This window comes from Fukomys damarensis, unplaced genomic scaffold, assembly GCF_012274545.1.
Source record: "Fukomys damarensis isolate Sample0158 unplaced genomic scaffold, DMR_v1.0_HiC HiC_scaffold_9, whole genome shotgun sequence".
Lineage (NCBI taxonomy): Eukaryota > Metazoa > Chordata > Mammalia > Rodentia > Bathyergidae > Fukomys > Fukomys damarensis.
In genome coordinates, this window is record NW_022900921.1 from 14,695,708 (window position 1) to 14,718,505 (window position 22,798).

Here is a 22,798-nt window from a genome sequence, read left to right on the forward strand (position 1 = left end):
CATTTAAATCATCTTATGTTGTAGGGACAAGTGTCCCAAGCTGTCTCAGGACAAACAGGGCTACCTCAATAAGACATAAATATTGAGGATGGTACTACTTTGAATTCTGAATATATCTTGAGATACAGACCTGACATCTGCCTTGCCTTAGGGCAGTTACTCAAGTGATCACTTATTCTTAGAAAAGAGGGCCCAGGCGGCTTTGTCAAATTCTGTTGCAGTAGCTCTTAATTCCTTCTGCACCTTGGAATTATTTGGAAACTGTCATCTTAGTCCTACCCTAGACCAATTAAATTAGTATATTAAAAGGTTGACTTTCAGCATGGGCTCTTACTTTCACGAAGCTTGTCAGGGATTCAGCCAGGTTAAGAATGACTGGCCTGTATTCTGTTTCAACTTTGAGTGTGTTATGCATTTTTTTGTTTGTTTGTTTGTTTGTTTGGTACCAGGGATTGAACTCGGGTCCTTGCACTTGCAAAGCAGGCCACCAAACCGCTGAGCTAAATCCCCGGCCCATGTTATGCATTTTTAATGTGTAACAGTCATCATGTAAATTTCCTTTTGAACTATTACATAGTGGTAAATAATCATATTCTCTGATATCGTTTACGGCTTGCATATCTTCTGTGGTTAAGATTGGTCTTAGGGTTTTACACTCAGAATATAGTAATAAATACAATCCTTGTGCGTTTCTAGAATGAGGACGAGAATCCCACCAAATTATATTGACTTCCCTTATAACTGTGTTGTCAGTATAGGCTAATCATAAATCAAGAGCTTTTACTTAGCCATAAATGCCCTCGAAAGGTCTCATATATTCAGAGGTGGAGCTTTTTGGAAATGACCGGGTCACGGAGTTTGTTGACAAGTTACTGCTATTAGGAGGTAGGGCCTGGTTGGAAGAGGTATGTCATTGGGGGCATGACTGTGGAGGACACACTGTCAACCTCAGCTCCTCCCTTCTCTGCTCCATGGCTAACATGACAGAAGAAGCTTTCTTCTACACACCTTTCCACCATGCTATTTCTGTGTTGGAGCCAGGAAATCATGGACTGAAACACGAAACCATCTGAAAAATGAAACCTCTGCTCCTTTAAGTTTTGAGCATCACACATTTTGTTACAGCAAAGGGGAAAGCTGACCAATGCAGAAAACTGGAACCAAAGAATTAGGGCCACTTGTATGACAATAACTGACAACAAGGAATGGGTTTGTGGGATGAGTTTGGAAAAATTGGGAGATACAAGGTAGAGAAAACTTACAAAGTTTTGAGCAGAGGTTGATGATGAGTCTGGTTGGAATTTAGAAGACCAGACTTAGTTAGGAATGTAGACAGTAAAGGCCTGGTTCAAGAGGCTTCAATTAGGAACATGGACTCCAGTGGCATCTGTTGTACAGTTCGTGCATGTTAACTTGACACAAAACCTACCTTAATTTTGTTCATGTCCTGAGATTTTGCAGGAGACATATATTAAAGGTGGTAGATCAATTAATCTGGTGGAAGAAATTTCAAGGTGGCTCTACATTCATATTATAGCACAGGTACTGTTGGCTGATATATAGTGAGAAGCAGGCACAAGCAATGGACCAGAAAAATTAGAGAAACTTAAATTTTGGCTGAAAAGCATCCACATACAAATTTGGGGCCAAAGCAGGTGTGGCTGTTGAAGAGATTAAGACTATTAAAAAGAAACAAAGCACTTTTTACAGCATCTAGAAAAAAGATGCCTTCAGGTCATCCCAGAATCAGCAAGCCCCAAGCCATCACAGTCTAAAGAGTGCAAAACGCTAAACCTTTCATCTGAGGAAAATCACTGACATGCTAGCCAAGAAAAGTTTCCTAGAAAATTGGTTTCCTGGGATTCATTTCACCGTGCCTAGCCATGCTGGTGCTCGGAAGCCATTATACTGGTGCAGGGAGGCCTGGAGGCTACTCCAGCTGCCAGCTCAATTTGCCATCATCCATATGATGCTGGTTTAACTGGCATCCAGAATGTAAGAACTGTGGGGACAAGAAAGCATTCACTCAGATTTCAAAGGAAAGCTGCGAGGCCAAGCGAGGGGCCCTGAAAAGGACATGCGTGGAGTTGTGGTAATGAAGGCAAAGGGAGAATGGATACCCAGGAAAAGGGATAGGCCAGGAAAGTGGGTTGTTGGCTGAGGAAGGTGACAGGCAGTGAGTGGAGCCAGCCCAAGAAAGGGAGCATGAGAACTGCAACCTGCAACAGCTACTGGAAATCTCTGGAGCTCACGTCTGGTCAGAAACTGCCGGATAGTAGTTACAGGATCTAACATTCACTTTGCTGGGTTTTGGTCTTGCTTTGATCCAATGTCTTTCTATTTTCATAATTTTATTTTTGGAATGGAAATGTTTACTCTGTGCCCTTATATGTTGGGAAAACTTAATTTCCTTTTGATTTTTATAAGTTCTAACAGCTAAGGGTTTGCTTTGAGCACCACAGGAAACTTTAGACTCGGATTTTTAGCAATGCTGGAATATTAAAACTTTGCCACGCCTTACACGGACTTTGTTAATTTTACGTAATGAAATAAACATTCATCTTTTGGGGGCCATAGACAGAATATAATATATAATATCAACCTAAAATATTCTTGCCTAAATTTTCATGTATTCAGACTTACAGCTTTTAGAATATGGCTCAAGGGTTTCTAGATTCATAAATAGATTAAGCCATTAATGAATTCACAGCTGAATGTACTGGGAGAAGGTAGGGCTTGTTTCACAGTGGTGTGACACTGGGGGTGGGGCTTTGAAGGGTATATTGGCCTGCCAGTTTCCCACTTCTCTTTGGACTTCCTGGATGCCAAGAAGTGAGCATCTCCCATCTACCTCCATTTTCACTAAGCCAATTCTGCCTTCGAGCCAGGTGGCTATGGACTAAAATTCCCAAATTGTCAGTCAAGTTACATTCCTCCTTTAGGTTGTAGGTTTCAAGCATTTTGTTCCAGCAATAACAAAATTCAGTAATAGAACAACAAAAAAATTCTGCCAAAGACCAACATACTATGGACCAATTTCCATCACCACCTTCAAAATTCCATACTAGACTGCAGCAAGCAAGGCGGGCTGTACCACTTGTGTAAAATCATTCAGGTCATAAAGCTACATATTAAGTCACATATTTTATGGCAGTATATAAAAAAGAAATTATTAATACCATTTTAATTAAAGAATATTAAAGTTCTTTACACATAGATAAGTAAAAAATGTCAATTTGATATTTATCCACCAATTTTCTAGCAATTTAGTATTCACACTTTTATTTCTTCCCTACCCCATAGCCACATATTTAGAATTAGTTTCTTGTGTTAGTATTGCGTTTGTTTCATTTTAATCCAACATATAGTTTCAGTTTATGCCCTTTCAGTTTTCATACACAGTGACTCCATACCATTTAAAGGAGAATGATGGATACCTTAGCATATTACACACATGTATTAGCTACAGTGGTTTTATAGACTCATATGTAAAAAGAGAATGGTTTTTACTAAGTTAATTTTCACAAACATTAAATCCTCTTTAAAAATAATCCTTACTCTCATTGATTCAGGACTTTTAAAAGCATTTGTAGTCTGTAGTCCATAAGTTCTGGAAAACAACACTTGCTGATAGAAATTGTTCTTGCCCTTAGGGGCCTAACGTTCTGCTCTTAACCTTGATATTTAAATCTAATTATTTGATACTTTATTGTGGTTATTGTTACTGGGAGGTATAAAAAGTATATATGACATAGACATAGCTCAATTTCAATCTGAAATAAAATCTCATAAGTCTGTAAAAAATATTGCCAGTATACCAGAAATGTCCCCATTCCTTTCTCTGTATCTGTCCTTTACCTCTTACTTCAAAGGAAACACTGGCCTTTGAGCAACAGAGTTTAATTTTTCTGTTATTAAATTTTATATAAATGAAATATAACATATTTGTATGTGCATAGGGGTGTATTTATAACATCTTTTGCTCTGAATTTTATTTCTGAAATTCATTTTTCTGCGCGAAGCTATTGTTCATTAATTATATTGATGCATTTCATTATCCAATTATACCATATTTTATTATTCTATTGTCAATTTTCTTTTTTTTCTCATTGAGTTTATTAGTACTTTTTAAGTACACAGTCCAGTTACATTTATCATATAGATCTTGTACCCTTATACGACAGGTCTTGAATCTCACTTTTTCCCTATACCCCTGCCCTCTCTTCACCCCCGCCCACTCCATTATTTACAAAGACTTTGTTTCCATTTGTTTTCTCATATTTTTTCTTTTCCCTTATTTCCTTTTCCTTTTGTCAATTTTCATTATAATAATTTCTATTACCAAAACAGTAGTCCAGCGATGATTTTTGTTATATATATTGTTAGTAAGCACATGTATGCATATTTGCTTAGGATAAATTTAGCAAGGGAACTTTTGAGTTATATAATACAGAGAAGGACATCGTTAACAAATGATTTTCTTCCTGGAATGTATGGGGCCTAGCCACTCTACATCTTCCTGTTTTTCTTTAAGAAGGGTCAAAATATACAAACGATAACAACAAACTATGATAACAGTGCTAACCCAGAGAAAACAGAACTTCAGCAGTAATCCTAGAATATGAACTCACACTGATCACTCTTTTCTAACATACATGCTTTTCCTCAGGGAGTATGTGCTTATTTTGTGCTACGTTTCTCTATCACCTTCTCAAACAACCCTGTTTTCATTTTGCATCTGTGAAACACACTTGCTTCTTTAGGAAGCTGATTCTGGTTATTATTAGTAATAGAGAAATAACTAGACTAAAATATTCAGCAAATTTCCATCCTGTAGTTATAGATACTGGTTTCACTGATATAATCCCATTCATGGTAGCAATATAAGAACAAAACTTTCTACAGGCTTTTAGAAAAGAGGGCATCTCAGCTAGGCAAGGTGGCCCACTCCCTTCTCTCCGAGCTCTCTGAGAGGCTGAGGCACATGGATCCCAAGTTCAAGTCTAGCCCGGGCAATTTAGTAACTCAGCTAGACCATTTCTCAAAACAGATAGGATAGACAGAGAGACAGACAACAGACAGAGGGTTAGGGAAACAGCTCAGTGTAAAGGCCCTGTTCTTAATGCCCTGTACCACGGAGGAGGAGGAGGAGGAGGGAGAAAGGAAAGGGGAAGGGGAAGGGGAGGAGAAGGAAGAGGAAGAAGACAAAGGAGAAGGAGAAGGAGAGGAAGAAGAAGAGGAAGAGAAAAAAGAAAACAATTCTGGAAAAGTTCGTCTCTGTATTTATAAATGTAAACCAACAAGCACTTAAATGAACAGTCACTGGCACCACTGTAACAACACTGTCGAGGTAAGGCTGGGTTGAACTCGCATCACCGAGGATAGAAGAGACAGACAAAAGCTAAGACTGTAAATACATAGTTAAGAAGCAAAATCAAAGCACCCTCATGCTCATCCTACCTTAGGCTTTACATTTGTATGTGCCAGTAATTCTCAACTTAATACGGATGTTCTGATACTTGCAATAAAATCCATCTTAGCTAACAAAACTATACACACATTCATTTGGATGGTTCACTGGTGACAATGAAATACAGTTTGCATTTTAAATATTGTAATACGTAAGTTGAATAATTGTTTCAGTCAAGGAGACACACTTATTGCTAGCTGTTGGCCAAATAGCAAAGAAACTAAAACTAGGCGTGAGAGGAGGAAGTCATTCAGAGCAGAGCGATTCACACGCAGATGTTGTATTTTCCACCCTAACCCCACCTGCTTTGCACATAGCACTCGGCAAAAGTGCTAGGACATAGTAGGCAAAAAGCAGACTTCTCCGCAGGTGTTGCATACATCATTTACTTATCCTGGCTGAGAAGTAGAGAAAGCCACAGGGTACCAACGGGTTCTACAAAAGGTGACCTGGAACCCCAGCTCTGTCCACTCAACACTGGCTTTAAAGAACTCCCAGGTCTCCCACAAACATAGAGTAGAAGCTCTTACCTATTTTTATATACTGGGTTCTTTGTGCCCCCTGAGAATGCAAACTCCACTACCCTACCCACTCCTGTGCCTTCTACCAAAGTCCTCCACCTACAGAGGCTGGAAGGCACTCTTTAAAATGAACGAGGTTATATGCGCGTCCTGCTCTTGCCTGTGTATTGCCTCCCAAAAGAGGAAGAGTTAAATGAGACAGCTTAACACATCTATTAAGGTACATTGGAAGTTTTGCCTCTCAGCGAGAAGAGATCAAATCATTGCTATTTGCAATGGCAAATTTATGCAATCTGAGGGTTGTTACCTTCATGCTGAATGTGCCATTTCCTTTGTTGGGCTCATGCATAAGCTAATTTATTCTCCTAAGGAAAACAGCTGCAGTGATCTTTTTTCTTTTTACTTCCACTTCTTTTTTTAATAACTTTATTGGTACATTTTAGGTATACATTATAATCACATTCATCGTTGGGAATTTGTACCTCTGCACGACACAGCTTAGTTCTTGTTTTCCCCGTTCTCCTCTTCCTTCCACCCCTTCACTCCTCCCTATTTACAGAAGCTTTGTTTCCTTTTTTCCTTCCTTTTCTCATATTTTTCCCTTCTTTCCTTCCCCCACCCGCCTACTTCCCTTTCCCCTGTGAAGCTTTGCTTCCTATTTCACATTATCTATTATATATGTGGGTCCTCGTTTATACTCTGTTTCTCATACCAGAGTCATTGTTTGGTATTTAAATGTGTGCCCTACTTATTTCACTTAAGTGTGTATGGCCTCTATGTGCACCCACTTAGCTATAAATGTCTCTAGTTGATCATTCTTTATGGCTGAATAGTGCTCAATTTATCTTTGATGCTTCTATTGTTTGATAAATGTGTAGTGCCAGATACTTTGGTCACCACTGTTTTCCAAAGCCTTTCAGCATAATGGTTACAGTTTTGGTTTTAGCAAAACTACCTACTATACATTATAATTTTTTATCTTTACTTGCCAAAGGGGGATAATTATAGGCACACCAGTGCTTACAGATTAAATGAGAGAAATATTTAAGTTACTTTTATGATATAATTAATATATAAAATGGTTATTTTAGTATTATTATTTCTCTGAGGAAAACCGAATATCAATAAATAATGCTTACCACAAATCCGCATTAAATACATGCTCACAGAATTTGTAATTTAACAATGGAAGCAGAAAATAGGCAAATCACTCAATACACATTGTGTTTAATGCTGTGAAAAAGTCAATACACTGTTTAGAGCAAATAAAGGGATGGGTGCGAGGTAACAGAGGTAAGACAGTTAGGCATAGTATTTGTGAGGTGCACAGCCATGCTAACACTTGCTTTTTTTTTTCTTGATGATTGTCATTCTATCTGTAATAAAATGGTATGGTTTTAATTTGCACTTCTCTACTAGCCAGGAACGGTGAACATGTTTTCATATGTTTGTTCACCATTTATACCTCGTCCTCTGAGAAGTGTCCATTTCACTTGACCATTTCTTGATTGGCTTTTTAAATTTTAAGCAGTCTATTATATTTTAGTTCTGTATATATCCCAGATATTAGTTCTCCTATGTGCAATAGTAGCAATTTTTCCCATTCTGTACATTGTCGTTTTATTCTACTCATCAATTCCTTTGTTGTGCAGAAGCATTTTTAATTTGATGTAATCCCATTTGTTGGTTCTTGCTGTTATTTCTCCTGCAATGAGAGTTCTATTTAGGAAATTCTTTCCAAAATAAACCATGGCAAATATTAGGTTGAAGGGGTGAAGGAAAGGAACAGTAGCAGGGAGAAGAGAAAGCATATATAAAGCCAGTGCAGTTCAGCCTGGCTTCTGGAACAATGTGACCAACACTCAGCTGACAGGAGGAAGGACAGAACAAGAACTTCCGGTGTTGATGACGCCTTTCCAGCGGGGGATTTCCCTGGGACACTACAGCTGCATGTGACTATTAAGGAGAAGGGAAATCAAGGTGTGCTCAGCTAAGGAAAGAATAGAGACTTGGGAGGGACAGAGAGTAGACAGAAACTGTTTGAAGGTAACACTAACAAAATAAATTCAATATACATCAATTTCAATAGGAAAATATAAAGTATTTTATGGCATATACTTTGTAAATTTCAATGTATTTATCAAGTTCATACTGGTGGACATTTGTATTTATGCAGTTTTTGATCATTATTAATGAAACATATCCTTGAACCTTTATTAAAATATTAACATAATTTTGAGATACATACTTGATTTTTGACATATAAAATACTACATATGATTCATTGTATCTAGAAAATATGTTAATCAAAATTGTATCCAAATATTAGTAAAATTTGTGTTATTAAAAAGCGAAACATCTGTGATTTAAAGGTATGTCAAAAGAGCTTTTATATTTTTATTCAACTATTTTAATTATATCTGTGGTCTTGGGGATTAAATACAGAGGCATTTTACCACTGAGCTGTATCACCAACCCATTATTTTTATTTTTTATTTCAAGACAAGGTCTTAACTCAGCTACTCAGACTGGTCTCCAATTTGGATTCTCATGCCACAACCTGTACTATTTTTGTGATGCTTTTTATTTCAGTTTAGTTAAAAATACATAAAAGAAAAAAAATAACTGTTTTTTTGTTTCTCATGCAACTATTTGCTGTTTTATTAACATGGAAGAGTGTAACAACTAGGTTTTCCCCCAGTAAACAAAGAGAGATTTATTAAATCTTTGGGAAAATACCTAGATGAAAATGAAAATTCTATAATATACATAATTAATCTTCACCTTGGCAAACATCCAAAACAGGTATCAAATTAAAATACTGAGACTTTTCCATGTAATTGTAAGCAAATTCTTAGTGAACAATGTCTACCCAATAGACTTTGTTTTCTACATTTCTTTTATTCCCAAAGAAAATCAATTTTATTGATGTGAAGGTAAGTTTATATTTATTATAAAGCCTAAATTCAAATAACTCTATAATATTATAATTATAATGCCTAAATTCAAATAAATTTATAAGCATGAAAATATAATTAAATGATTTAATTTACTACACGAAGATTTGCATTAAGAGCTAAAGCAGGAACCAAGGAATCTGTAGTTTTAAAAAGTTTATTAACCTACACATGTACACACACCAAGAGCAAAAGCACAGCTGAGATAAAGTATCACCAATATAACACCATGGGATTGATATCTTCAAATTGTAATATTTGTTTGAATCTGCTGTAGGACTTGTTCCAGAAAGGATTCCCATTTGGGAATCTAATGGCTGTCAGTGTTCTGCATTTCTAAAAATGTTGAAGCTACTGGTCTAAGCTCCTGGACGAATGGCTTCATTACAGTTTTGAATCCTTTAAGAAAAGAAAACTGCATAACCTTCACTGTCTGAAAAATAGTATTACTGCAATGTCAAAAATCATCTTTAAAAATGATTAAACATTAATCTCAATTTCATTTCTCTCCCTCTAAAACTTTTTTTTTTAAGACACCATGAGGAGTAACAACCTCAGGTTGCTGCATCCAGCTAGGGGTCATTGGTCAGAAGTTCAAGTTTATGTTGCTCACTGCCACTCAAAAGCTAAATCTATTTTCTGGAGTTACTGTTAGTCGATTTCTGCCCATGCTTTCTAATGGAGTTCACAAGTACGCAGAGAACCTAATGGTCAGACTTTACTGTTCCTAGATATCCTGCCTGTGGGTTCAGAGATTTTTACCTCCAAAGAATCCCAGAGAAAGAAACCTCAAACCTTGAATGAGGGAATTATCTTTTTAAAAAGAAAAATCTGGAAGCAATCCCAGATTATACATCAGCCCCTTCAAATAGACCTCGCTGAGACAGCTGCAGGAAGAAAAAATTTCATTTATAATAGGTGCAAGGGCTCATTATTTTTCTTCTTGGAAAACATCTGCTTTTAGTTCTTTAGAATCATATCAGATAAAATCCATGAAGCAACATCTATAGATTCAAGTTTTAGTTACATGGTCAGAGCTGTTGTCATAAATCCAGTAGTCATCACTTCATAGCAAAAATTATAAAGAATTTATTTCCAGGCTACATGTCAGGCACTTGCTAAGCACTTAGTAAGAATTATCTTCATATATTATAAAATATAATAAAAGTAGTAGTCTTAACTGTACTTTGAACTTGAGAATTTTGAGGCCTAGCATGTTAAAGTAACTTGTTAATTTGTAAAACAGTTAAATGACAGAAGATATGAATACAGAAAGTAAATCTAGTATTTAACTCCCAACTACATCCTCTCAATTTCTTTGCTCTATTTTACCTCCCTATGACTAAGCAGGCATTCTTAAATGTGAAAAAAAGAACTCTCACCAACATGTTTACCTGAACTAATCAATTAGTCTATTGTTTCAGCATCCAATAAGTACTGATTCAGAAATATACTGGTGCAATTCTGGAATAAAGCTTCTCTTCTAAGAAAGTAGTCTTTATCCCATAATATTTTATTCAATGTAGTTACCCCCTTCATTGGCCAGATAGGAGTAAAACAGCATTATCATGCTTGGATTATTTATTTGTTAATATAGGAGGTTCTATAAACAACAACAAAAAAAGTCAAACAATCTAACATATAATCCCTTCCATTAAGGAAAACTTCATTGAGCACATGTATCTGAGAGAAGTGAGTGAGAGAGAGAGAAAAAACTGTACGTCTTCATTGATGATGACATCTGTTTGGGTAGCCATATTCTTTTCCCCCATGAATTAGAGAATCTGGAAGTCTCTTTGCCATATAGCTTTTTCTCCCTTAAATGAGTAAGATTTGGGTCATAGTATTGAAGCTCTATTAGGTAGAGTTTAGCAATGCCCTGGGTGAAAGGTGAATTGAGGGCCTCAAGGGACTCTTCAGGACAGACCTGGTCTTGCTTCCTGGAATGCGCTGTTCCTCTTTGAAAGCAGATTGAAGCACTGCCCAGGCAGTCGTATTCACTACAGACTCTTGAAATTAATGCCTGTTTAAAGTGCCTATGCTCGCTGAAATGCATAATGTACGACACTAGCTATGTTAGGTTTTTCATTCATATTATTTTCAGAATGCTTCCTAAAACGCAAAAAATAACAAAAGTGGAGGCTACTGTACTTACTGATAGACCCGCAACAATGATTATTCTTAAAACTTCATTTTCCATCCATATTATCAAATTGCATTACATAATCACTCTTCTGTAATATTTACACACACACGAGTGCAAACATCCATAATCAAGCTGCTCATCTATAGGTGTATGTACATATGCATGTATGTGTATAGAATATAGTTAAAGTAGGTGTGTCCAAATATTTCAGTGACTCTGACTAAATAAAGATTAAATGTGATTTCAGGATATGTGCCAGGGATCTAGAAAATAAACTGTAATTCATGATGGGATAGGAAGCACATTATCCATTTATATTTTATAAAATGACCTCCAAAACCACAGATTCACTGAGTACTAATGAAAAAAAAATTTAATGGCAGCTTTTGCAAGAATTTGCATTGTCCCTAGATCAGGAAAACATCATCATCTTGTGTGGGGCACAAGACGAACGGTCGGAATCGGGGGCATCAGAAGAAGTAAGCTCTTCAGAATTCCACGCACCACCCACGTTCACCTTTCGTTAGCTTCCACCCAAAGTGCTGGCGGCGGACTTCTGCCCGATTTGGGCAGATGAAACTGGGTGCCAGAACATTATGCGACTCTCTACCAGTCAAAATAAGTAATTTTGTTTATATGATAGGAGCTTAGGAACCTTCGCTCTAACAAAGTGTGCCTGAACATCGGCAACTACACTTTTCTCCAAAGTATCAAGTTCTTAACAGTGAAAGACAAATGAACCACGCTTGCCTTCTGCTCAAGGAAAGGGAATAACAAAAAAACACATAGCCTGGGGGAAGAAAAGGCAGCAAGACTGAGTTCTCTTCAGGAGTTCAACTGAGGAGTGAAAGGCAAGTCTGGCTGTTTATGGGAGTGAATCTAATTAACACTCTCTTACTTTCATTAATCGATTGAGTCAAGTTAACTTCTCCACAAATAAGGAGACATTGCGCCTCAACTCTTAAGACTACTTTCTGATCACTGAAGCACTGTGCTCACAAAAAGTACTTTATTTTATAAGTCCTTCGTGATACTGGGCAAATGGGCACGAAGAATATTGAACACGAAAAAGATAAAAATAAATAATAACACATGGTATATTTATAGCTATGAGGGTGGAACACTCGAAAACTGGCAGGAACGCGTTAATATATTTTAATCTCCATCTGCACAATTTAATTAGTTAGATTAATCATCAGGGAAATTTTTTTACCTTTTTACATGTTCCTGTAATCGTACTTATTTTTTTGTTTTGTTTTGTTTTCCACCGGTATGTTTTGGTAAAAGAGAACATGGTGTAAAAAGTGTGTTTCTTGGCCAATATTTTTGGTTTTTTAGCTTCACTAGCCAAAAGTCTGATGATGACTATGAAGATTATGCTTCTAACAAAACATGGGTCTTGACTCCAAAAGTACCAGAGGGTGATGTCACTGTCATCTTAAACAACTTGCTGGAAGGATACGACAATAAACTTCGACCTGATATAGGAGGTATGCTAAAGCGTTTGTGCTGTGCTATACCGTGGGAAACATAAATGTGTCTACTTTAGTAACCTTGTTAGAAGAAAGTGTTAGCATATTTCTAGAGGAAGAAAATCATAGTTCTATTTTATATTATAATAGAAATGAAGCGTATATAAATAGCATTCCAGCTTGGAGGTAGGGTTAGTGTTAAGTTCAATGTGAAAAAAACATGATTTTTGAGTGAAGCCTAAGAGCTAAAAATTAAATTTTTCTTAGATATTCCAGACAAGAGGAATAAATGATTATATTTTATGAAATAACTTGAAAAATCAAAAAAAGAAAATGGAGAGACAATATTGGTTATCTATTGCTGCATAACAATCACAAAATCTCAGTGGCACACAACACTGAGAATTTACTTAGCACTTCACTGGGGGCTAAAAAAAAATGGTGCTGCTCATTCTCCTATTGGAACCAGCACACCAGTTAGAAGCATCCTTCATGACAACAGAAGATAACAAAGTAGAAAATAGAAACTTCTAAAGCTAAATGCCCAGATTTAGAATTGACACATTCCACTCTTGTCTATCTATTGTCAGCCAAAGCAAGTCTGAACAAGCCCGATGTCCAGAGCAGAGAAACAGTCTGAGGTGAAAGTATGGGTATATATGTTGGTATTCATGAAGAATCTAATGTATCACAGACAGCTTAGGCATGCTGCTTTCAAGGGAAATAAATAAAAACGAGGAAAATGTAATTGTTGAATTTTGATCCCGAAAAATGTGATGAATCTGTGTTCATTGTCATATGAAAATGGAATACATGCATCTCTTCATGAATGTTGTATTACAGATTTTTAATAAGAGTCCTGTATGACAAATAGGTATGTAATGGCCTTCCATATGGTTTCCTCATATTATCTATGTAGCTATATCCTCTAAGAAGTCATTGAGGAAGATGGTTTTTGTGCTGGATAAATGCTGAGCATAAAGTACTTGTAAAAAAGTCAGTAGGGATCAATGTTTCAGAAACAACTCGTGCTACATTTTGTTCTTTACGTCCACTTCAAATTTCTAATGCATAGTTTTTTACTAGGCTGTGATGTAATTTTTTTCTCTATTTGGGTCAAGTCAGATTAAAATGTGCAAAGAGATTCCAGATCATGAAGGAAAAATGGTGAAATTTAAGCTATGAGAGAAAGATGAACAAAAGCTGAGGAGTGTCTTTTAATTTATTCATTTATATATTTTTTAATGGATAATCAATTTCAAGATGCTACTATCCTTCTTAACATTATGTTCTTAAAAGGAGATACTTCTTTGAGAACAAAATTGTTACTCAAATTTAGTGAATTAGTAACTATTGCCAAATGAAATATAAATAAATCAATACTAATGTAGCTATGTAAGTCTATTCTAGAAAATATAGATTAAGAGAATACAATCTTGTGTCCCACATGCACATATATTTATGATTTTCTTTACAGTGAAACCAACACTAATTCACACAGACATGTATGTGAATAGCATTGGTCCAGTGAACGCTATCAATATGGTGAGTTTCAAATAAAATTTTTATTTTAATAAGAATAGAAATAACAAGAAACGTGATTAACAAAAAATTAGGTTCAAGTTTTTGGAACATAAAGGTAATTTTTAGATCCATTATTTCTCTTGTAATTTAAAATGTTAAAGTTTGAGCATTTTTTTCTTATACGAATGAAATGTGATCACATTTAAAGTTGATTTGGGTAAGAGTCCTGTTATTGAAATGTAATGATGATTGTGTACGTGTCAGTGCTAATCATAACAAAACAAAATATAACACTCCACTATTTTAAAAATATTTAAAGTGTGGGGTGGCATCGTTTTCTTCAATTAGAAATATTTCGCTAAGAAAATATTGTATCATTTGTAATAACAAATGTAACTTTATTCTTATATAAAATTTTGCACTGAAATCTGAAATGAGAAACTGAAGTCAGTCCACAATATAAAGAATGGAAGAGAGTAGGGAAAAATAAAATGGAATCAATGTGCTGTAACATAAATACTAGTATTGTGTTATATGATAAAATGTAATAATGTTATATGATATGGTGATGCTATAATTTAAAAGCAGTGTTTACCAAGCTACCAACATAGATACTTTGTTAAAACAGTGAGAGACAAAATGCTTTACTTTTTCTTCATTACTGTAATAAAAACACCACCAACTATACAGTTCATGAAAATAAGCATGCTTGTTTAACCATTAACTATTTTTGTTTGTTTTTGGTACTGGGAACGAACTCAGGTCCTTGCACTTAAGAGGCAGGCAGTGAAACCACTGAGCTAAATCCCCAGCCCACTAATGATTAACTATTAATTCTTTTACATCTTTCTCACTCAAGTTCTCAGACTCTTTAGTATTCTAATGTGAACTATAAATGAAAGAAGGACAGCTTCTAGATATCAGTCTAACTTTATTCTTATAGGTTGTTAGTTTAAATATAGTACATTTTGCTTTAAGAATAGCAGTTCCCAGAACTATCTCGGCATCAGTGTTTGTGAGACACTGGGTTTAATTCTCAAATACTTTAACTTGGGGATTTTGTTTGTTTGTTAGTGGTATTTTTTTTCTAAATATATCCATACTTACTTATTTTAAATCCTGGCACAACACAAAGTAGTAGAGAAAGAGTTTGAAAGAATAGGTTTCCTTCTCATTATTCATATACTGCAAATGGAGGACTAACTAGGGAACAGACCTGTCTTCCTGCTGTAGAGACTCAGTCAAATCCAGTGAGACTGCAGCAGGTGCTACAGAGACAGAATACAATGGTGTGCATGAGATAAAGAAGCAGATCCAGCAGTCCGCATATTCTTGGACAAATCAAGAATCTCCATGGTTCTTCATACTTTTCAACATAACATGCCGTGTAGGGAATGATACTAGGAAATGTGATAACCTTCTCCCCACCAGCTCTTACATTTTAGTAAGACTGAGTTGCTTTTGTTAATTTTCTTATTTATGGACATGATTAAAATTAACCTATAAAATAATACAAGATGCACTTGTGGCAAGTTATTGGTCATCATGACAATACAAAGTCCTTGAGCAAGCTGTTATAAAAGTTTACTCTTTGCTTGTATTGTTCACATAAAGTGATTTATTAAATGAGATGACACGTAAAGGATGTAGCCGGAGAAGTGACACAGTAAGTACTTGATTGATAACAAGAAGAATAAAATGACACCAGCCTGTTGATTAACAATTAGGATGACAATGATGACGATGATGATGATGAAGGAGAAGCAGAAAGGCTTAATTTTGGAGCTAGAGGGGACCTCAGCTTATGTTTATCTTAATTCTTCATGTGTAAAGATGGGGAAAAAGAGGCCAGCGACTGAAGGCGTTTTCCTCAAAGACTATCTGGAAATGTACCAGTCACACTAGAGCTCCAGGGTTCTGGCCATTCTGCAACTGTGGGAATTTTATACTACGCTAGGTTTGCTTTCACCGAAGTCAACCAACCACTCTTTAGTCTAGCGACACATACTGGAGAGGAACCATTACAGTCTTTTGTCATCGTACTATTTAAGAATATATTTTCTGGTAGAGATGTGTGTGGTCCAAAACCTACTTTACTTGGTTAATGACATCTTGTTCAGAGCCAAGAAAAGCAGCAATTATAAATATTAAGACAATAATGAGTTTTTTTTATTGGTTGTAGGCTACCTTACAGCTGTGGCATAAAGGACTTGTCACACAGTTCCTCTTTTCTGCCTCCACATTATCTAACCCATTAGGTTCCTTAGCATCTCCATTTTATTATAAAGCCACCAAAACTCCTTTCCTGGAGCTACATATTTTTTTTCTTTTGATTATGCTAGTCTTTGTTTCACTCTACAGCAGTGCATCTGAATATAGCAAATTCTGCTCCTAGGATAGCTTTTGCAATGTGCAAAGAAATTTTAGTTTTGCAACTTAGCAGGAATGGGGGTAGGACAGAGGGGTTGCTACTAACATTTAGCATGCACAATCCAAGGATGCAGCTAAACATTCTACCGTACACAGGACAGCTCTCCACAGTGAAAGATTTGCCGGTTCTTACAAAGTGTTCTATAGATATGGAAAGCAAACGTTTATATCTGAGCTATGATCCTTTCTCAGAATTCAATGAGACAAATTTAATTTTTCATAAAAATAGCAAGTTGGTCTAACGAACTGAGTTAATTAATAGCCTTATCAACTGAGGTATTTCTTTCTTCTGGACTATTCAAAGCCAAAGTAGCTTTCCTCATATTGACATTCACATGAGAATGAATTACTCAAAAGTTCTACAGCATATTCTTCTTGTATTAAAAAGGTTCTTTTATCTTTCTCTTTAAAATAGGAATATACAATTGATATATTTTTTGCCCAAACATGGTATGACAGACGTCTGAAATTTAACAGCACCATTAAAGTCCTCCGGTTAAATAGTAATATGGTTGGGAAAATCTGGATTCCAGACACTTTCTTCAGAAATTCCAAAAAAGCAGACGCACATTGGATAACCACTCCCAACAGGATGCTGAGAATTTGGAACGATGGCAGAGTGCTCTACACTCTAAGGTATTCTTTCAGGAAAATAAAAGAATAATTGCTATAAATAGAACAAAAAAATAAACCATACTCCCTTTAAATAAAAAAAAAAAGAGGAAAACATTCCAAGCTGCTATCACGTTTGGCATGTTTGCTTGAAACACCATGTGACATTAAAAAATTAGTTCTTTGCATTATCAGTGAGATTTTTTCAAAGCACACAGCCCATAAACACAGGTAGAACTTATTTTCTAAGACCAATGTGAAGTAAAAAGGTTTTTGTGTCACAAATGACAAGAAATTTCTCTTGCCTTTGGGAAATTACCTGACCTTTGTGCCAATTATGGCTTTAGCATGTGTGTGTCCTGCTACATAAGACTAAAAGCTAAAACAGTCTGGACCACCGTATGTGGAGATGTTTTCATTTCTAAGGAAATCACTATTAAAGGAGAATCTCTGATGTAAAAGTCTCCACACAATGACAGAGACCCAGAATTTATTACCTTCCATCCCCAGACACCCTAATCCCCATGACATTAATAATCTGTGAATTAATTTATGGACATTAATAATCTGTGAATTAATTTATGCACATTAATAAGCTGTGACTTAATTTATTATCTATTTGGGGAATAACAGTCTTTTGGGAAAGTTGCTGGGAGCTTTATCCTCAATTTAAATATTAGGTAACACTGGAAAAGTTCTCTATTTAAATTATTTTATGGCATTATTTTAGCCCACTACATATTCACACGCACGTAAAATACTTTTGTATTGAAGTTTCCTGTTGGTGCCAGTATATTATTAAATAGCATTCTAGATCAAATAAATGTGCTTAGGAATCAGGCTGATCTGGCTGAAGTTCTTTGGTCTCTACCTTGCTATCTGTAAGAAGTCAGGCAACTTTCCAGAATGTCTTTTGACAGGGAATAAGGGAAGTAATACGCTAGGTTCTTGGTTCTAGAAGACATCTCACAGCTTTGTGTGCATAGTAAGCATGAGGCTTTTCCTTGATTAAGTTTTTCATTTAGATGAATTAAGTGAGAGCCGATACAAATTTTTAGGAAAGAAAGCATCATCAGGCCACAGTGCATCTCCCACTCCTTTGCCACTACAGCTGAGCAAACTCATTTACCTTGCATTATTTAATTTCTATAAAACATGGATAATCATTCTTACCTGACAGGATCATTACAAAGATGAAATGGGCTAATATGTAAAATGTTTACCGTACAGCCTGATGCCTAGTAAGCACAGCAGATACTAAAATTATTTTTAGTAAAAATTCAAATGATTCTTCTACATCTTAGCATCCTAGAACTTCTACCTTGCAAATTACTCATATTATATATACACGTGGCATGTACTCTATACCTTATAGAATGCTCAGCATATGAAATATAGAACTGATGATGGCTCCAAGTCTTTTATCAGAATTACAGTAGCTATTAGGAAAAACGACCAACAACAGCAAAACGAATTCAGTCCATTTATTTTGTGTTCATCAAAGGTTTTATTAAATTAGAGATAAGGTAGCGACTGGAATGAGAAACTAGGGGAAATCAAAGTCTATCTGATAAAGCCCATCTCAGTCTAGCTTTAGAAATATGAAGTCAGTTACCTGATTTCAAGCCTTTTTATTACGCTTATAAAATTATAGTCATTTTTTACTTCTATTAATTTAAGGAATTACAACAATACTTAGTTATACTAAAAATGTCACTTGTTACATTCAGTTAAGACTTGAACCACTATCAGCTTGTATAGAGAGATTTTTATTTGGGTGGCTTATCTATAATGAGCCTTGTGTATGTGTGTGTGGGTTCATGTAAGCATATATACATGCATACCTGTATGTTTGTAAATGCAATCTACCTGTCTTTCTTTTTTAAGACAACAGTCATGGAGTGACAAAGATTAAAACTTCTAGCTTTGGAGACAAACTTTAGTCCACCTTTCAACTGTGGCAATACTTTCATGACGCTGAAGAAGTTCAAGTACAATAAAGCAAGAAGAACACTTGCTAAATGAGGAAACAATTCAATTCCTCCACATCTACATAGACAATTAAGGCTATATTCCAAGATCAGTTACTATTTTATTATACTACAGAACAGTAAAATCTCCCCAATTAAAAGTCACACTAACTGAAGAATCTTTCAAAGTAAACCTTTATAAAAATATTTTCATAACTTGAATAGTGATATCTGTATATGGTAAGGAAACACAGCTAATAACCTAAAACTTAAAAAAAAATTTCAACCCATTACCACATTACCTGCATTTCTCCAGGGATGATAAAAAAATCTGGACTCCCCTATTTTCCCTCCTAAAAATCCTAGCTCTGGGCTTTAGCCTCAAAATATACATAAACTTTATTTTAAAAAAATGACCATGACAAACTGAGACTCACCGGCAAACACATCTGTGTTTCAAATACATCTGGGAATGTGTATAGATTTCTTGTTTGCTACAGAAGCTATCTCATTACCTTGTAAGGTACTATTTCATGATTTCAGAATGTTCAACTGTAAAATTATATAAAACTCTACTGTGTAAAAACATATGCATTTTTAAACTTGTAAAACACAAGCTAAACAAACAAATCCTTACAATCAGAGAGTCCTGATTTAATAAGCACGTAAGATCTGAGCATTGTCAGCATTCATTTACTTAGAAACAATAAATGAGCTTAAATTCTTAAAAGTTTAAGTTAAATATATGCACTAATTAATCTTATGTAATTAATTTCCTATAAAGAAGCAAGCAAAATTTAAGTAATACAGATTTTGAATGAATAGAAATGAAGTGAATGAGATACTATCATTTAGTCTGGAAAAATAAACAGCCTTCAGTTAGGCTTTTATTGCCCTCAAAACAGGCTCTCCTTATATTCCAGACTCACTATTCAGCCCCAGCTGACCTCTAACTCACTGCAATCCTCCTGCCTCAGCTTCCCAAGGGTTGGGGGGGGGGGTCATGTATCACTATGCCTGCCTTCCATTTAGTCTTATTTCATTTTTATTCAATATGATGAATTTATTCAGTGAGCACCATCTTGTTATGCACCAAAGTGTGAAATTATACTCTAGAAATTCTGGGAATGTTCATTGAAAAATTACACTCACAACCTTCCTATTTGTTTTTAATACCTTTCTACTCAGGTTGACAATTGATGCTGAGTGCCAGTTGCAGTTGCACAACTTCCCAATGGATGAACACTCCTGCCCCCTGGAGTTCTCCAGTTGTAAGTAATATTCCTTTTGCATTTTGTGTCACCTCTCACATGCAGTCTTTCATTGTAATTCAATTAAATGGGAAATTTGCAGACAAATGCAAGTTGGCATTGATCTATGCTGTTGATTTTGAATACTCTGGCAATCTTTTTTTTGCATAACACCTACTTGTCCCAATGAAGAAAAATGGGTTTGTAATGCCTAATAAGACAGTGACCAGTATAAACTAACAAGTAAGTAATACACTGCTTTGTAGTGAGGGCAGTCAATGGGAAGATGCTGGGGCTCATGTTCAAGCAAAAAGTAAAGAAAAATAGACTCAAGTACGCCAGAGTGAGAAACAGTTGGGAAAAATTTCAACTTTCTATTATTATCTCTCCACTTGTTTGGGCCCATTTAATGTGTGCACATACACAAAGCAGGAAGCAGGAATGCCAAGGGGAAGACACTAGTTATCTTAATACCAAGACAACAAAAGTTCTTCATAAAAAAGGGATTACAGTGAAAGGTGGGATAATGTAATGATTATGAGAACAATTTTCCAAGTCAAAATACCCTGGGTAAATTTTCTTAATTTTTCTCTAACTTGTTTGTGTTTGAGCATGACACTTAATAGACAGACTATATTTCTTGAGTGGAAAACATTATTAAGCTAAATGTGGAAATATAGTCTGTTTGACCTTCTGGTTTTTGAATCTTAACCTGTATTAACACATAATGGTATTGTATTCATCTTAACTACTGTAACAACTTAGTCTAGGATGTTCATCTATGACACTCTTCCTAGTTACCCCAGTGTCTCATTCAGAGTAGGCGGGTACTACATATATTCATGTATTATCATTTGTAATGTGAGTTTTCCTAATCCATTGTAGACGGTTATCCACGTGAAGAAATTATCTACCAATGGAAGCGCAGTTCTGTTGAAGTGGGTGACACACGATCTTGGAGGCTCTACCAATTTTCATTTGTTGGACTGAGAAATACTACTGAAGTAGTCAAGACAACTTCCGGTAAGATGCACTTGAAATGAATTTTCAGTGACCCTTCCAGACTTTAAATGCTCTTGTGTATGATTTGGAAGACTTTTCCATGCTTCGCTACAAATGATATTCAGAAAATTAATGAAGTGTTTTAATTTCCTAGAGAAAAATTATAATTGGTACTCTAGTAGAATAGATAAATAGAAATGTATTCTATCAATGTGAAACAAATTTAATTCAAATTGGATTAGTGAATTACCTGTTAATTTTTAAGCAAAAATTAATAGCAATTATTTTTAAGAAGAAAACATTTCTTAGATGCAAATTTATCATTTCTTTTAGGGAATACTTTTCTAATATGTTGAAATAGCATTTATCATAATCACACAGAGATAATGCACATTCTACAAATGCAGAAAAGTGACTGTTGTGGATATAGATTCATTTTCCTTTCAGTAATTTATTATTTCAAGGTGTCTCTATTAGTGGATAAGAGACTATGACTTGGATATTGGACAGACTTGGATTCAAATCTTTATTCTATCAGTCACGGTTCAGCTATAGATAATGGACAAATTTACTGAATCTCTGCTTTTGTAAATATTCAAAATCAATAGAAGGAATTGCTCACAAAGATTCTGTTTATACATAAAAAATGTAACATTCTTAGAATGATACCTGCCCCTTAATGAGCCCTCAGGCTAGCACTAATACTAACATTGGTTATAAGCATCACACATGCATGAGGTGTAATGTATTCAAGACTTTATATTTGTCATGTGAAGCTAAAAGTCATTATTTTATTTGAAATCATGTGTTTTCTTATTATATTAGTAGTACTATTTAATTAAAATCTCATGTAGAGAACGTTAGACATAATTCCAGACCAGATGTAACTCATGTATTTTTAACTTGAACTCTCTGCAATGTTGAACATATATTCCATGTAGATTACTCCAATTAATCCCTTAAACAGTATGTAAATTTAAATATCTGTCAATTTAAAATGTAAATACTATGTTCTCAGCTTATTATCTATTAGGATTTGTCACTTGATTTCCACAAGCCAAACAGATTTCTGTTAATTTATTCAAACATACCTTATTTTTTTTCTAGAATTTAAGGGATATAATTTTCTTCTGAATAATGTTAGAATGCACTTTGGTATACTCTACAGAGACAAGCAAATTAAGAACCTACACAAAGATGATAGTTTAAGATTCTATCTTCAAAACTGTCATTCTCTGCATCATGGAGTTATCTGGCTCTAGTATTGTTTTTAGTATTCACAAATCTCTGCCAAAGGCTTCTTATTTAGCAAAAAGGGTTAAAGCAATGTTTGAGTATATTTGGGAAAAATGGCCTTCTGTAGAATTGCTGACCGGCAAGTACTAGAAGAATCTTTCATGTGCTTCAGGGTGAAAAATTCAGGATTACTTTAGAACTAAGGTCT

The 22,798-nt window shown here is 35.3% G+C and overlaps 1 protein-coding gene across 2 annotated transcripts in view; it reads left to right on the forward strand.

The window, feature by feature from the left end:
* Gabrg2 (gamma-aminobutyric acid type A receptor subunit gamma2) overlaps nt 1-22,798 on the forward strand; it is an 83,188-nt gene that overhangs the window by 19,809 nt on the left and 40,581 nt on the right. For both annotated transcript variants that reach the window (XM_010622240.1, XM_010622241.1), the window contains exons 2-6: nt 12,433-12,584; nt 14,044-14,111; nt 16,936-17,156; nt 20,291-20,373; nt 21,238-21,375. In XM_010622240.1, the coding sequence (XP_010620542.1) occupies nt 12,433-12,584; nt 14,044-14,111; nt 16,936-17,156; nt 20,291-20,373; nt 21,238-21,375 (662 nt within the window). The remainder of the gene's footprint in view (nt 1-12,432; nt 12,585-14,043; nt 14,112-16,935; nt 17,157-20,290; nt 20,374-21,237; nt 21,376-22,798) is intronic.